This window comes from Portunus trituberculatus, chromosome 44 (assembly GCF_017591435.1).
Source record: "Portunus trituberculatus isolate SZX2019 chromosome 44, ASM1759143v1, whole genome shotgun sequence".
NCBI lineage: Eukaryota > Metazoa > Arthropoda > Malacostraca > Decapoda > Portunidae > Portunus > Portunus trituberculatus.
This window is the reverse complement of record NC_059298.1, coordinates 16583042-16601201: the sequence shown is the minus strand read 5'-3', so window position 1 is coordinate 16601201 and position 18160 is coordinate 16583042. Positions and strand designations below refer to the sequence as shown.

General features: G+C 38.2%; 1 protein-coding gene across 6 annotated transcripts in view; it reads right to left on the bottom strand.

The window, feature by feature from the left end:
- Positions 1 to 15612, bottom strand: part of LOC123518540 (probable WRKY transcription factor protein 1) — a 38845-nt gene extending 23233 nt beyond the window's left edge. For 2 of the 6 annotated variants that reach the window (XM_045279348.1, XM_045279355.1), the window contains exons 1-3: positions 15448 to 15596; positions 7964 to 9091; positions 7363 to 7524 (exon numbers count right to left, since the gene is read on the bottom strand). In XM_045279348.1, the coding sequence (XP_045135283.1) occupies positions 7363 to 7524; positions 7964 to 9087 (1286 nt within the window). In that variant the 5' untranslated portion in view covers positions 9088 to 9091; positions 15448 to 15596. Of the gene's footprint in view, positions 1 to 7362; positions 7525 to 7963; positions 9092 to 13844; positions 14456 to 15447 lie in introns of all 6 variants that reach the window. The other 4 variants (XM_045279353.1, XM_045279349.1, XM_045279350.1 and 1 more) reach the window with 4 other exon arrangements.
- Between the last annotated feature and the right edge of the window lie 2548 nt (positions 15613 to 18160).

Here is an 18160-nt window from a genome sequence, read left to right as displayed (position 1 = left end):
CTCATCCCTAACGCATGGCTGATTGCTGATGCTTTTTCTCCCTTCTCATGTCTTTTAATTATGTCCACTTTTTCTTGTAGGGTAATGGTTTTCCTGTTCTTAGCATTACTGCTATCACTCAGGAGTTTTCTTTTTGGTGTCATTGAGGAAGATACTAAGATAGTCAGCAAACGCAGATGTAGGAACACTCTTGCCAGGGGCGACGGTGTGGTGGAACTGAGGTATGTAAAGTTATTGTATTCAAGCGTGAGGCAGGTGGTGTGGCAGATAAACACTAGTGATGCCTGGCGGCCCAAAATAACAATAAACCCTGCGCTTTACGATTTATAAATTTTCAATTTTTTAAATCTTAAATTGCCTTATAGTGGACTGACGTAACTGCGAGTTTGACGTAACTCGAGACCGATGTAACCCGGGACCTTACTGAACTCGCTTTGTTTACTCTCAATGGAAGCTCAAGTCAGGGGTTAAATTTGTTATAATTGGTTTGCTTAACGAAAATTCGCTTAATGAAGGGTTTTTTAGGAACATAACCCCTTTGTTAAGCAGGGGTTGCCTGTATTAAGTCGAACTTTTGCATTCGACTATTGAAAAGTTCGACTATCTAGACATTCGGGTATTGAGTCTCCACTGTACTTTATAAGAATAGTTCACCTATTTATATTATCTTTTGTTATGTTTTAGTATGTTTCTATGCAATAATTATTATTCATAAATACCTTTTCATCCCAGAAAACACGTAAAAAAAATAGGGGTGCTCTTTTTGGGGAGACTGGAATGGATTAAGATTAATGACATTTCAATGCATTTCAGTGAGAAAAATTGTTTTGAGATGCAAGCTTTTGAGATACAAGCTCTATCATGGAACAAATTAAACTCATATCTCAAGATTCCACTGTATATATATATATATATATATATATATATATATATATATATATATATATATATATACAGTAAGGTCCCGGGTTACGTCGGTCTCGAGTTACGTCAAACTCTCACTTACATCAGTCCACTATAAGGCAATTTAAGATTTAAAAAATTGAAAATTTATAAATCGTAAAGCAAGGGGGTTATATATATATGTATATATATATATATATATATATATATATATATATATATATATATATATATATATATATATATATATATATATATATATATATATACACAGTAAGGTCCCGGGTTACGTCGGTCTCGAGTTACGTCAAACTCTCACTTACATCAGTCCACTATAAGGCAATTTAAGATTTAAAAAATTGAAAATTTATAAATCGTAAAGCAAGGGGGTTTATTGTTATTGTTTGCCGCCAGGCGTCACTAGTGGTTATCCACCACACCGCCCACCTCATGCTTGAATACAATAACACTCTACGTACCTCGGTTCCACCACACCGTCGCCCCTGGCAAGAGTGTTCCTACATCTGCGTTTGCTGACTATCTTAGTATCTTGCTCAATGGCACCAAAAAGAAAACTCCTGAGTGATAGCAGTGATGCTAAGAAAAGGAAAACCATTATGCTACAAGAAAAAGTGGACATAATTAAAAGACATGAGAAGGGAGGCAGCAGCTGTGTGTAAGGGAGTGAAGAAGAAAATGGGAAGCCCGTTACCATGACAACGGGGAGGTTGACGACCTTGAGGGCTCACGCACCTATCACAACAATAACAACTCCGGAGCCTTCGCCTGGGGCACACGACACTTCCAGCTGACTTGCACCGTCTGCGCTTGTCTGCTGATCCCTATTGCCCTTTCCTATTGCATTTCCTGCCCCGCTGCCCACGCTTCTACTCCCACCGCACTGCACTACGTTCCCAGCTGTCCGCCCTGGGCGTCCACCCCTCTGGCAACATGCATTCCTTCGCATTCGTGGCCCTAATCAACAACAAAAACAAGCTTGCGTTTCATATTCCTACATACTTGTAAATAATATAACAATATAACCTTTTACTTATATAACGCTTCTACTCCTGCCGCACTCCACAAAGCTCCCAGCTGTCCGCCCTGGGCGTCACAACGTTCGACCTGCCCACCCTCCTGGCGGCCTCAGGCCGTCCCTCTCGGCAACCTGCAGTCCTTCGCGTTCGTGGCCCTAATCAATATATTCCTACATAGTTGTAAATAGTATACCAATATAACAATATAACCTTTTACTTACCTGAATAACCATAAAAAATTATTGGTTGAAAACTCGATAATATGCTTTGAAAGTACAAAAACTCGATTAACGTACAAAATCGACTTACGTCATGTTTCAGGAACGTAACTCTGACGTAACTCGGGACCTTACTGTATATATATATATATATATATATATATATATATATATATATATATATATATATATATATATATAGGTAACTCTTGATTTACGCGATAGATGCGTACCAAGAGGCATCGCGTATATCAAAATTCGTGTAAAACAAACATGTAATTCTCATAAGAAACAATAGATAATAATAGGGGGGATGCGGGATGGGGTCCAAAAAAATTTGTCACAATTTGTACAAAATACTCTATTTATTTGGCTAAATTAACATGTTTTTATTATTTACCATTCTAAATACTAGAAATGTATTTAAAGTAAAGGGAAAAGCATGAAATAATGAGAAAGCAAAAATAATAAGAGAAAACAACAAAACAAAGAATACGTAAACAAAACACTCACTGCGTCACTGCCTTCACCACTCACACCACAGTCAGTCACTCTTCCTCTGAGCTTTACCACTTTATCAAAAACCCACTTATCAAAATTAACCCCACATGCAGAAGATGAAGGATGTTTTGGGGCCATCTTAGTGAATTATAGGCAGATTGAAGAGACTCTGTCTGTACTCAGTGATGGCAGACTGCAAATGAGGCACGAGAAGAGCGGGAGCTAGATCCAAGATTCTTTAACGTAAGAGCAACCTCCTGCCACAAAATGGCATCCATGAACGTTTACTAATGAAATACCGCGGTATTTCATTAGTAATTCACTATCACTCAGTGCCACGGAGTCGAGGTTATCCTCATGGCATGAGCGTATATGAATATTAAGATATGATATCCATTACAGCAGGATATAGAGCAGTGGAAACATAAAATATCGTGGTGAAAGCAACACGCAAGCTAAAAGTGTCACAAGAAGAAGAAGCAGCCGAGTCGTCATGTCCACCTCGCCTGTGGCCGATCTCATCTCTGCTTTATTTTTTGGTATTCCGTGTAAGATTTCACTTTATGCATTACAAAACAATCCTTTTTTGGGGGCAAGACTTGTAAAAAGCTAATAGAAATGTTGTTTTGTGAACATAAATGCATATATAAGACAATAACACCACCTAAAGAGGCAGTGTTCCCAGCAACCTGAGAGCAACCTTGTTACCGTCCCTCCAAGCGTACATGGATGCCATTTCACGGCAGGAGGTTGCTCTGACGTTGTTAAAGTTTCTTGGATCCAGCTCCTGGCAACCTATGAGCACTTTTAGGCGGGCTACCAACCTCCACCCGCCCTCAGCAACGAATCTTTGTGGATGCTATTTTACAAAGGTTGGTATGTGAGCAGGAGGTTGCTATGGAGGTTGTCTGTACCAACAAAGACAACAACCTGCTCCCACCTATCGGCCAGCTGCAGAACTCTCTGGCACGCAGATTGAAATTGCGTCTGGCGCGCAGTTTGAAAATGCAGTTGGGCCAAATCGCGTAAAAGCAAACTGGTTGCACAAATCAATTATATTTTTTCAGTCGCGTTATAACAAAAACACGTAAATCAAACACGGGTAAATCGAGCATCACCTGTATATATATATATATATATATATATATATATATATATATATATATATATATATATATATATATATATATATATATATATATATATATATATATATATATATATATATATATATACCTGTGTATATATACAGTTAAGTTCCGGGTTACGTCGGTCTCGAGTTACATCAAACTCGTAGTTATGTCAGTCCACTATAAGGCAATTTAAGATTAAAAAAATTGAAAATTTATAAATCGTAAAGCGCGGGATTTATTGTTATTGTTGGCCGCCAGGCGTCACTAGTGGTTACCCGCCACACCGCCCGCCTCACGCTTGAATACAATAACATCCTGCATCAGTTCCACCACACCGTCGCCCCTGGCAAGTGTAATCCTACTTCTGCGTTTATTGACTCAAGTTCTTAGTATCTTGCTCAATGGCACCAAAGAGAAAACTCCTTAGTGACAGCAGTGATGCTAAGAAAAGGAAAACCATTACGCTACAAGAAAAAAAAAGGACATAATTAAAAGACATGAGAAGGGAGGCAGCAGCTGTGTGTGAGGGAGTGAAGAAGAAAATGGGAAGCCCGTTACCATGACAACGGGGAGATTGACGACCTTGAGGGCTCGCAAACCCATCACAACAATAACAACTCCGGAGCCTTCGCCTGGGCCACACGACACTCGCAGCTCACTTGCACCGTCTGCGCCTGTCTGCTGATCCCTATTGCCCTTTCCTATTGCATTTCCTGCTTCGCTGCCCACGCTTCTACTCCCACCGCACTGCACTACGCTCTCAGCTGTCCGCCCTGGGCATCACAACATTCAACCTGCCCACCCTCCTGGCGGCCTCAGGCGTCCACCCCTCTCGGCAACCTGCAGTCCTTCGCATTCGCGGCCCTAATCAACAACAAAATCAAGCTTGTGTTTCATATTCCTACATAGTTGTAAATAATATAACAATATAACCTTTAACTTACCTGAATGACCATAAACAATGATTGATTGAAAACTCAATAATATGCTTTGAAATGTATGGAAACTCGAGTTACATACAAAATCATCTTATGTCATGTTTCAGGAACGTAAGTCTGACGTAAACCGAGACCTTACTGTATGTATATATATATATATATATATATATATATATATATATATATATATATATATATATATATATATATATATATTCCACCTAATTTCTTACTTTTTGAATACTATTACTATATGTACTACTACTATTATGCTATAACTATAAAAGTTAGGAAAATAAAGCAGGAAAGTAAGCAAAATGTAATATAATGAAAATTCAACTTCTCGTGGTCAGAAACAAGCATCACCATATCCTCACGTGACTCCATCAAGCCAGCACCGACACTCTTATACAAGCCAACAAGTTTTTCTTTCATATACTGCATTCATTATGGAAAATAAATTAGGGAAGTAAGCAACTTGTAATATGAAAATTCAACTTCTTCGTAGTCAGAAATAAGCGTCAACGTTTCCTGGTCAAGGCAGCCCCTAACCACGACGGCACCCGACCCTGATACCATGACAACCCCACACCAAATTTTAGGTTATTGTCCTCTTATTTCTTTCATTATGTTAACACGTTAACCACGGATGGCAACTCAGCATTCCTGAGATAGTGTTTTGTATTATGGAGCATTAAAAACCATAACGTATTGGTACATCGGTGTACTGTACCTTGCACATATAGTGCATATATCCAGGGTGTAACATGACTTTCTGTAAATATTGAGAGAGATAATAGAACATGCATTTCTAAGCAGAAAATGTTATACAGACATGCATTTTAAGGTTTTGTTAGCCCAAGATGATTTTAAAATTTCTGAGAAGCCCGCGATAGTCCATTGTGTTGTTTATGAGGTAACAACAACTGTTGCTGGTTTGCTGCAGCAGCCGGAGGTGCCACTTGGCTAAATACCAAATGTTTTAATATCATGTTTTGCAATCTTACATTTAAGACAGATTGTATCAACAAGTATGCAACTTACTGATAAACATTACACGATAACATTATTGCGGTGATTAAAAGTAAGCACTCACGTACAGTACTACGTGGTACAGTACCTATCACTGGGTGAGGAAGGATGGGGAGGGATTGGGGAGTGGCGAGCGACTGATTTATTAATACAATCTGTCTTAGTAAAAGTTGCTCTATTAACAAGTATAATTTAAAACTATCTTACGGGTAAAAAAGAAACTGAGGCTGCCATGGTCTGTAGTGTGGGGCCATCGTGGAGGGCCGTCGTGGTCAGGGGCCATCTTGACCATGCATCAGCTGACTCCATCAAGCCAGCACTATGCACTCTTATCTAAACCAATAACAATTCCAATATTGTCATGCATCATAATATATTTCTGAACTGCTTACTTATCCACGGAAATACATGTATATCTTATATCTCACCAAGAAATACATAAAATATAATAAAATACAGCATACTGAAATAAGTGCTCTCACCATCCTCACGCTTGGTGCCCTCACACCTACACAAACATATCCTTGTAGAAGCTGATACATGATTGGCTAAGTGTCCATCATCTTGAAAACAATGGGCCAGTGATAGGCCTCAACATATGACAGATAGCCTCAAGCATAAACAAACTGTGTGGCATAAAGGAGCGCGGCTTCTGAAAAGGGCCAAGATCATGCCTGAAATGCTCTATCGTAAGAGCCACAATCGTGCCTGATGGGCTATAAGGGTTAAGGCTTTTAATTCATGAGCTGGATACTCTCTCTTCCACTCATATCTTCTAGAATCTTCCATACATCTGTCTGTATGTCTTGTAAACATGTGTGCTGCTATGCTAGGCAATGATCTTAATAACTAAAAACACTTAATATTATTATCCCAGGCACTACAAAACAGCAACCAAACAACTGCAAACAACACTCCTCAGGCAATGAGGCAACGTGGTGCCCCAGCATGCAATCAGCTGATCACACAGTGTTGCGCGCAATCTGTTGACCGTGTTTGTTATTGTTCGCACTCCAAAGCAAAGTTCGTCCTCCAATGCAAAAAAACACAATTTTCTTTATTCGTAATACAAGTTGTTCGTTCTCCAAGGTACCACTGTATCTTAAAAATATCTTCGCATTTCGAGGCGTAAATTATATGAAATTTTTCGTCATATATCAAAGAAATCGTATGTTGGGGCGTTTGTATCTTAAGGTATTACTGTGTGTGTGTGTGTGTGTGTGTGTGTGTGTGTGTGTGTGTGTGTGTGTGTGTGTGTGTGTGTGTGTATATATATATATATATATATATATATATATATATATATATATATATATATATATATATATATATACATATCATATATATATATATAATTTTTTTTTTTTTTTTTTCCACTAAAACTTTCAACACTTAACACCATTTGTGGACGTACTCTCGCCATATATCATTTATACATGTCTATGCTGTTCTCACCTTCTCAGTTACTTCATATACCACTCTTCAGTAACTATTTATAATTTCTTCACCATGTATTGTCCCATTTCATGTCAAATCTGACATCCGTTAATCCTTCACAAATCCATCAAATATAGTCTATCAAAATTGGAACACTACTTACTGTATCATTGTGTACAGTACCACAAACAACAGCACTGTAAGTCTGTAATGAAGCTTGAGTATGGAACTGTCCAAGGGATATATGGAAAACTTCTTCTTAAGGATGCTGTCCATAACTTCTTTGATTTCCTTAAGTAAGTTTCTGAGAGGCTGCTCACCCTTTCTTTTGGAGAGAGAGAAATTGACGTATATAAAAAAATTATATAGATAAAATAAAATAACATCAGAAACATACACCTTGAATAAGTAAAATATTGTTCATCAGCAAATCTAAAGACCAAAAGGATTACTTGATCCAGTTAGAAGGATTACTTGATCCAGTTAGGTTTTAGTAAAAGAGATGAGTGGAACGTGGTAATAAAATAAAACAACGACGTTCACAAAAAAATAATTTGTCTGATGTTTCCACTGTTGCTATCTTTCACCCACACCAAAACAAATCATGAACCCAATAACCACCCTTAACATTATTTTGCTAGCTTTACAAAAATTTGATAGACATTACACACATGAGAAAATTAAGTTTACAGTTATAAAAAAAAATAAATAAAAGAAAGTACGAAAGAAGTAAAATCTACATATGAAATACTTTTTATACTTACTGCTTATTGTTATTGTTGTTTTTGTTGTTGTTGTTGTTCTGGTTCTTGTTGTTATTATTACTGTTGTTCTTGTTATTACTGTTGTTGTTCTGATTCTTGTTATTATTGTTGTTGCCATTGTTATTATTTTTGTTATTGTTATTGTTGAAGGTGTTATTATTTGGATTAACTTTTCCTTTATTGTTGCTCTCATTACTGTTTCCATATTTGTTATCACTTCCACTTGAACTTTTGTTACTGTTACTACTGCTGTTTTTGTTAGAATTACTACTGTTTGTGTTCTTCCAGACTTGACTGTTACCACCTTTGTTAATGCTTTTACCTTTTGAGTTAGAATCATTCTGTTGTAATGAACTGTTCACATTTTTTAAACTTCCACCAGTAGCATCAGCGGACTTAGTGTTGGGAAGACTTTTAACATTGGCTACATCTTTTCGGCAAGCACCACTCTTGTTATATGCTTTATGACCTTGTTTATGATATGGCTCTTGTACTTTCACTCCATCATTTGTATTGGTTAATTTTCCTTTTCCTTTCCATTTCTTACAATTCTGCTTTTTATGTCCATTGCTACTTTGGAGAATCTCATTACTAGCAGAGGATCTTTTCACACAATTGGGACCATTCTTGGCCTGTGGAATATACTCCATATCAACTCTGGTTTCAATGTATTGCTGATTGTTTGTCTCAACACTCACTCTTTGTGAGTCTTCTATATCACTGCTCTCAGTCTCTCCATTACTACTTGATGCATCACTCTGCTCACTATTGTTATCTTCACACACATTATTCTCATTCTTTTCATTCTCACAACCATTTTCTGCTTCATTATTATCATTATTGTCCTCATCATCATCATTGCCTTCTTCATCATCACCATTCTCATTATTCTCCTGCTCATCATTACTGCCCTTATCATCATCATTCTCATCATTTACCTCCTCATCATTGCTGCCTTCACCATCATCATCCTCATAATTTTCTTGCTCATTGTTGTTGCCTTCTTCATTTTCATCATTGTCATTATTTTCCTGTTCATTGTTGTGATCTTCGTCATCACTGTCATCTTCTATGTCAATGATTATGTTTTCTTCCTCCATTGCCATGCTAAGCATGCTCTCCATTTACCTGCAAACCAATTAATTACTAATTTGAATGAAGCACGAGTCTAGAAATAAATGCTTAAATTGACTGTGATCAAATATTCCATTTAGATAAACTAAAAATTATATAAATTCACAACACACACAGAAAACAGCATATGTTTTAAATAAGTTCTTCAAATCTGTATTCATAAAGGAAATTGAACTTATTGCCAATGTCTGTTAAGGGCAAATTTATAAAATATGTCTAGGATTCATTTACCTATCACTCAGAAAATTATGAGGTATTAACAAATATTCAAGTGCAATAAGATACTATAAAACACAAACTTCAATCGCTAAATAAATTTAAGGCTCCAGGCCATGGCAAAATACATCCAAACATCCTTAAGAAACTGGCAGAAGAGCTAACTGAACCAGTGACTCTGTTGTTTAACTGGTCACTACAAACATCAAATGTGCCACAAGCAGGACCAGTGGTAGGAATTGTGGGAACCAATCAGAAAACTGAAAGTGGGGCCCCTACTCTATAAAAGTAAAAATTCATATATGTTGATATTTTGTGTAGTATGCTTGTCTTTAATTGTAAGGAAAAAAAAAAGATTAATTGCTTGAAACAAACTTTTTTTTTTCCAAATTTGATAAAACTGATCAAGTAGGCCAAAAACTGGCACTGGCCCAAAGCTATTATTTCCCCCAATCTACAAAAGTGGAAAAAGAACATGGTCAAGCAACTACAGACTAGTGAGTTTAATAAGCAGTATTGGGAAACTCTTTGTAGGTATTATAAGAGATGAAACTGTAAAGTATTTAAAAGATATAAAAACACTATGAGCAAACCAATATGGCTTCAAGCAAGGAAGATCCTGTTTCACAAACCTGTTAGAGACATTGAATCAACTGACCAGTCTTCAAGATTAAAATATTCTACCTAACACTGTATGCTTTGACTTTGCAAGATTAGAAAAAAAAAAGTATTGGAGATAACATTCTCAAGTAGACTGAGGATTTTCTTTTACAACGCACCAAAAAAGTCAAAGTAAATGACATGGAATCTGAGAGTGTGGAAGTAAGTAGTGGTGTATCTCAGGGTTCTGTTCTTGGACCACTGTTTTCCTCATATACACATTGATGAATTGCTGTGCAAAATTATATTTTCATGCCAAATTTTTTGTCAATGACAAAATATTCATGGTCCTGTATCCACTGTAACATAACATTAACCAAACAAGAGAGTGGTCTGAGACTAGCTACTAAGATTCAACACAACAAAATATATGACTACTAAGATTCAATACAACCAAATGTAAAGTTATGCAAGTGGGAACCAATAACTAGAGAAGGTATTAGCATGACTGAAACACAACTGGTAGTGGTAGATAAAGATAAAAAGATTTTGTAGTACTACTACTTAACATTTAAAAAAAAAATTTCAAAGGCCCACAGTAGTCCTAGATCTTATAGGACATTCCATCACTGGGGTTCAGTATGGTCTACAGGATTTTACGGGCCCTATACACATTCAGGCAGCCTGTCCGGGGCCTGAACAACACATGCCCAACAGCCACTTGAGTGTCACCCACACACTATTCAGGTTGCCTCAAGGCACTGCTAAGTTTTATCGAGATGCAGCAGAGTGATGATGGCCTCTTCCATGGACATGGAAGAGCTAGACCTACTTATGGCAGCAGCTAATGCAGTGACCCATTATTAAAAAGACCAAGAAGAGAAAGAGAAAAGTATGGAACAAAGAGGTGGCTGCTGAAAAGGGATGGGCAGTCACAAATGAATTTACTGGAGTTGTGACTACAGCCAGTAGATTAGTTCAGTATCTCTGGATGGATGAACACACTTATTTGATGTTGCTGTCTCTTGTAAGTCCTTTCATAATAAAAAAGCAAGAGATGCATGCACAAGGCAATATAATATTAGATTAGCGGTCTTAGATATAATTTTCAATATGTAGAACACCACCTCTCCTCTACTAAACCTTACTTCTTTTCCTCACCAAAACACAGTGTTTGAGGTAATTAACTGACAGTAGCCCCTTTTCTGTTCCCTCCTACTTTCTCTATCCTCAATTTCATTCCAAAGCTGGATGTTGCATCTGTGTGTGCAACAACTTGACTTGCTCTCATGGTCATGCTCTTAATCTTCCGAGTTTTCCACCATCTGGCTTCAACTAAATAGTCATTTTCTAGTCTAACTATATTTATCTATACTGTCTATCTCTCCTAAACTCCTCTGAATATTGTAAATTCTTTGACTATTTAACTTCTACAGTGAGGCACATTCTGTCCATCTATCCTTTCAGAGATCTCCTTCTTTGGAGATTTCAATGTTCACCACCAGATTTGGCTTTCCTCTCCCTTAACTGACCATCCTGGTGAACTAGCCTTCAACTTTGCTATTCTCCACAACCTAGGGCAACTGGTGCAACACCCTATTTGTATTCCTAAATGTCTAGGAGATACACCCAACTTTCTTGATCTTTACGTTACCTCATATCCTTCTGCTTATGCTGTTACCCTCTCTTCTCCATTGGGCTCCTCCGATCACAATCTCATTTCTGTATCTTGTCCTATTTCTCCAATCTCTGCTCAGGATCTCTCAAAGCAGAAATGCTTATGCTTGTTGGGAGGACCTGAGGACGTATTATGCAAATATTCCCTGGACTGATTATTATTTCCGTGTTAGAGACCCATCTCTGTGTGCTGAACGCACAACAGAGGTAATAGTGTCTGGCATGGATCAAGACGTACATTCATCATTCTTTATCCCAACCTAAACCAGTGTTTCCCAATCTTTTCAGACCATAGTACTCCCTGTTGTCATGTCTAAGCAGTTCAGCACCCCTAAATAATATCTTGTTATTAGAGGGATAAAAGAAATTGAAGTGTGTGCATCACTTCCCAGCACCCCAGAAGATGCTAGCACCCCAGGTTGGGAAACGTTGTTCTAAACCTTGGTTTAACACAGCCTGTTCTTGTGCTATACATGATAGAGAGGTTGCCCACAAATGGTACTTAGTCTTCCATCATCTGAATCTCATGCACTTTATTTTTCTGCCCGGAATCATGCCAGCTGTCTATTCTTCAACTTGCCAAGCACTCCTTCATGAATAGAAAATGTAAAAATCTTTCAAACTCAAACTTTCCTCAAGACTTCTGTCATCTGGTGAAAAACATCTCCGATAACTTTACTTCATAATTTTTCCCTCATTTATTTCATCCTGATGACACCATTGCCATCTCAACTGTCTCTAAATCTGAACCCTTCTCTCATACCTTTGCTAACGACTCCACCTTGGATGATTCTGAGCTTATCTCTTCCTTTCCTCCTCCCTCTGACTATTTCATGCCCTCAATTAAAGTTCTTCGTAACGATGTTTTCCATGCCCTCGCTGCCCTAAACCCTCAGTAAGCTTTTGGGCCTGAAGGGATCCCTCCTATTGTTCTCAAAAACTGTGCTTCCATGCCTGCACCTTGCCTGTCCAAACTCTTTCAACTAGGTCTATCGACTTCTACCTTTCCTTCTTGCTGGACGTTTGCCTACATTCAGCCTTTTCCTAAAAAGGGTGACCATTCTAATTCTTCAAACTACCGCCAAATAGCTTTAATCTTTTGCTTGTCCAAAGTTTTTCAATCTATCAACAGGAAGATTCTCAAACATGTCAATTCAAAATCTTCTATCTAGTCGCTAGTATGGCTTCCATCAAGGCCGCTCAACTAGTGATCTTCTGGCTTTCCTTACTGAGTCTTGGGTCATCCTCTTTCAAAGATTACAGAAATTTGCTGCATTAGGCATATCAAAAAGTTTTGATAGTCTGGCACAAAGCTTTGCCCTCCTACAGTTTCTATCCTTCTCTCGGCAACTTTATATCGTTTCCTTTCTGACCATTCTATTGCAGCCATGGCAAACAGCCACTGTTCTTCTCCTAAATCTATTAACAGTGGTGTTCCTCAGGGTTCTGTCCTATCCCCACTCTACTTCTATTATTCATTAATGATCTTAACCAAACTTCTTGTCCTATCCATCCTACACTGATGATACCACCCTACATCTTTCCACATCCTTTTAGACAACCAATCTTTCAGGAAGTCAACAGATCATGCAGGGACATCACAGAATGCCTAACTTCAGATCTTTCTAATATTTCTGATTGGGGCAAAGAAAACTTGGTAGTGTTCAATGCCTCAAAAACTCAATTCCTCCATCTATCAACTTGACACAACCTTCCAGAAAACTATCCCCTCTCCTTCAATGATACTCAGCTGTCCCCCTCTTCTACACTGAATATCATTAGTCCGTCCTTTACTCATAATCTTAAATGGAAACTTCACATCTCGTCTCTTGCTAAAACAGCTTCTGTGAAGTTAGGCTTTCTGAGATATCTCTGCCAGTTTTTTTCACCCCTCCAACTGCTAACTCTATACAAGGGCCTTATCCATCCTAGTATGGAGTACTCTTCACATGTTTGGGGGCAGGGTTACACTCATACAGCTTTATTAGATAAGGTGTAATCAAAAGCTTTTCATCTCATCGACTCCCCTCCTCTGACTGACTGTCTTCAGCCTCTTTCTCACCACCAGAATGTTGTATCTCTTGCTATCTTCTACTGTTATTTTTTATGCTAACTGCTCTTCTGATCTTGTTAACTTCATACCTCCTCCCCTCCTGCAACCTTGCTGCACAAGATTTTCTTCTCACCCTTATTCTATCCAAACAATAATCTCAATCATTTATACCTTTCTTTGGTAAACTCTGGAACTCCCTACCTGCTTCTGTATTTCCATCTTCCTATGACTTGAATTCTTTTAAGATGGAGGTTTCAAGACATTTGTCCCTTTCCTTCAGCTGACTGTTGATCTGTAAAGGGACTGGCAATTAAGTGACTTTTTTTTTTTTTTTTGGCCAGCTTCTCTTGCATAAAGAAAAAAAAATTACCTCACGAGAGGCTTCCTGGTCAACCATGAGATCTGAAGTTTTAATTATGCATTTCTGCAAAAGGCCAGGGACATATAATACTAGAGACACCGATTTTCTGGTAGCTGCACCATCCATTCTTCTACTTTTTTTTTTTTTTTTTCAAGCAAGTCATATACTGGATATTTTCTTTACTTCATGCAAATAGTCTTTTGATTTGATTTTTCCGAGACATACTGCTTATACAGTACATGTTTACAAATTCCATCTGAAAGTGCCGCTCTTCTTCCACGGTGCTGAGGGTGCTTGGTGCAGCAGACCTGTCCAAAGTGTAGCAGACATGCCCTTAGTGAGTTCTGCCGAATGTAGTACTGAGTGATGTGGCCTCAAGACCACCTCAAGTGTCCATATATGCTCAGTTCTGCCTGAACCACATGTTGGCAGGGCGGAGTCAGCCTGTCAGCTGCAGGTTTTACGAGAATATCGTTAGTTGACCTGAACAGACTGCCTCATGTGCCTATACAAGTTCAGTTTTGTCTCATACACACTAAGGCGTATGGGGCCATTTATGTACAAAACTGAAGACAATACAAAACAGGGCGACAAAATTTACCACCAGTAAAATATCTACCTTATTAAGAACGTCTTAATGAACTAAATTTAACATAATGGGAAAACAGGCGAAGAAGAGAAGACCTGACTGAAGTGTTCAAAATTTTTCTAAGGCTCAGAAAACATAATTCAAACAAACTTTGCTGTCCAAACGAACATGATAAATATAAGAGGACACCCTACAAACCTGTGAAAATCACGCTGCAAAAAGAGAGACAAAAAATACTTTCAGGCATAGAATTATAAATGAATGGAACACCTTGCCAGAACATGTTGAACTTTAAAGAAAAGATTAGGGCACAGTCCAAATACAGTGGTTTCTCCAGCTCGCCTGTTTTCCCGCTCTCCCTTCGCAGCTCTTCCACTCGGCTGATATAACATGTGAATGAAAATACACATATACCAGATGGAAATAGAGACGGGTAATAGGATCTATGTAGATCATTAGTGAGTATATTCAATTCCTGATAGTGGTTTCTAGTTTGGCTCGAGATTATACGAATTTAGTGAAAATCGTCAGAGCTAAGCAATAACATACGTGTTGACAAAATAATAATAATAATAATAATAATAATAATAATGTGAATGTCTCATGCCATGAGATGAGACTCTCCTGCGTTGTAGCTCTCTCCATCATTACGTAAACAAAATTTTATGCCACTCATCAGCCATTATTCCTGCCTAGTTAATTACTGACTCCACTCCCCAATAATGGTCTTTCACTCACATGCCATGTTGTCTGGCTAATGGGAGACCAATTTAGCGAGCAAGCACAATGCTACAGCCTATTCTTAACATTCATGCTCACATGGGACCTCAACAAAACATGCAATGTCCTCTTACCACATATAAATTCAATCCGGTCTAACCAAAACGTCAGAGGAGAGTCAATTCTCTACATACGCACCATCTCCCAGCACCACGAGGTAGACGCTCACAGAATCACACACAACACTGAGCTCGCTGAGTCACGGAACAAGAATGATCATTCAAGATGGAGGACTCGACCATACACTCGTCCAGCAAATGCGCATTCGGAAATTGCAAGTCTTATTAACAAACCAAATCATAAAATGGAGATTTTCATTGAAACTTTGTATAGAATCTTTCAAGAAATCATCAGACATGAAAGATATATATTTTTCGTGTTGGATAAGTACACTTCGTAGAACATAGTACGTACTACGGTACCGAGTACATTACCTACATATAATTATTTACGGTACTTAAAATTATTTCTTACATGATACATTTTTCATTCATGTCACATCATCGATTAAACGTTTTCTCTTTAACCAAAATCATTGTTGAAATTTAGGATAGGTAAATAAATAACATTAGCTACACGAATTCACGAATGCTCATACTCGATCAGTTCCGGGTCACGAGCACACGTTGACGCTGTTTTTTTAACTTAAGCCAGTATCACACGCGGTCCTTGCCATTTCATTCTGCCATTCCTCATACCTCTCCTTATTAATTACTTTATTTCACAACCCTTGTTTGTTGCGTTCCTTTTCCACTTCCAACTGATCCATACGCTAACAATGTCTGGATATTGTTGGATATAGTTTTTCCTTGGCGGGTTCACATCTGCCAATTTGTGACTGAAATTGGCACTGGAGAAACCAGTCGTAAAATAAGACCAACATTTTGGTCATGTTCAGTCGATTTGCGACTTTATTTACGTTGTGACGTCACGGCAATGTTGCTAGATTAGCCATTTTCCTGTTAGATTTAGCGAAATTTCTCTGAATTTAGTCAGCTATTTAGACGATAGCCGGAAACAGCAATTGTGAACCTGCCTAAAGGCAGGTTCACACATGCCAATTTGCGACTGAAATCTTTACGTAGGTAGAGTTTCCGACTCACTCCTTCTAGTTGGAAAGTGTCACACCTAGCGCCTGAAATTAAAAGTATCGACTAGTTGGCGCCTCGGTGGGAAGTGAATATAAACAAACAGCTACCCGCCAATATGATATTCTCCAGTGACGGTGTTGAAGCCGTTGTTGCTCTTCTTTTGGCGTACCGGAAGAGTCAACGGAAAAGAAAATGCCTGTGGATACGCCCCTGGCTAAAGGCGGGTTCACACGTGCCAACTTGCGACTGAAATTTTACGTGCGTAGAGTTTTCGACTCAAAATTGGTGCATAGCGACTGGAGAAAGCAGTCGCAAACCAAGACCTATATGTTAGTCTTGTTAAGGCCGGTTCACACGTGCGAATTTGAGACTGATATTTTACGTACGTAGAGTTTCCGACTCATAATCAGTGCCTGGTGTCTGCAGAAAGCAGTCGCAAAACAAGACCAATGTGAAAATGTGGTCTCCAGATATAGAGATGTTAGAGTTGGTGAGGGAAAAAGCTCACATCTGGGACCCCAAAAATCAATTATGTAGTTAAAAAAAAAAAAAAAATCGTCGTTCTACGAAATAGGAGCTACTTTACCAGAAATGTTTCCCTCAGTGCAGGGTGTTGTTGGAGGTGACGATTAAAGATTTGTCAGGGTTTTAATTTGATCGTAATTGTGCAAAATCTTCTTAAGATTAACATTTTTTTATGACAAATGTAGGCTAATTTGAGTGTGGTAGACACTCCTTTCTTTCCTTTTATTTAGCCAGGGACGTATCCACAGGCATTATCTTTTCTGCAAGAGCAACTACCGCTTCAGCATCGTCACTGGAGGAAAACATCTTGGCGGGTAGAGGTTTATTTACATTCACTTCCCGCCACGGTGTTAACTAGTTGATACTTTCCAGGCGCTACGTCTGACACTTTCCGACTAGATGGGATGAGCTCAAAACTCTACGTACGCAAAATATCAGTCGCAAATTGGCACGTGTGAACCCGTCTTTAGTCGATTTGCAACTTTATTTACGTCGTGACGTCACGGAGTAAGCTTTGAAAATGTAGTCTCCATAATATAAGGATGTTAGAGTTAGCGAGGGAAAAGAATACATCTGGAACCAAAGAAATTCATTATACAGTAAAACAAACCTTGCGCAAATCCTTGTTCGACGAAACAGCTGTCACTCTACAAGAACCGTTTCCCTCAATGCAGGGTGTTGTTGGTGAGGATTGACGACTTGGTAGGATTTAATTTGATCGTAATTGTGCATAGTCTTCTTAAGATTAACAATTTTCTTATGACAAATGTTGGCTAATTTAGAGTGTGGTAGACACTCCTTTCTTTTCTTCTACTTGTGGCTTCCCTATAGACAGTGTCACAGTGAATTCTCAGAGACGATACAGTCTAGCGCCGGCATCACCATCCTTTTAGGTAGCTTCTTGTACTTGCTATGACTGTACAAGGCTCTGGGAATCACTGGCATTCACTGCCCTCTGTTACCACCAAGAAAATGAATGTATAGCATTAACCACGCAAAAATAAATAAATGAATAACAAAGAAAGTAACTGAATCAGTAAATATATGAAACATACATAATAATTAGATATTTACAAAAATATAAATAAAAAAGAATAATAGTATAAAAACAATAAATGAATACATAAGTAGATAAATTCATATGAAAATGACAAGATGAACAAATAAATAA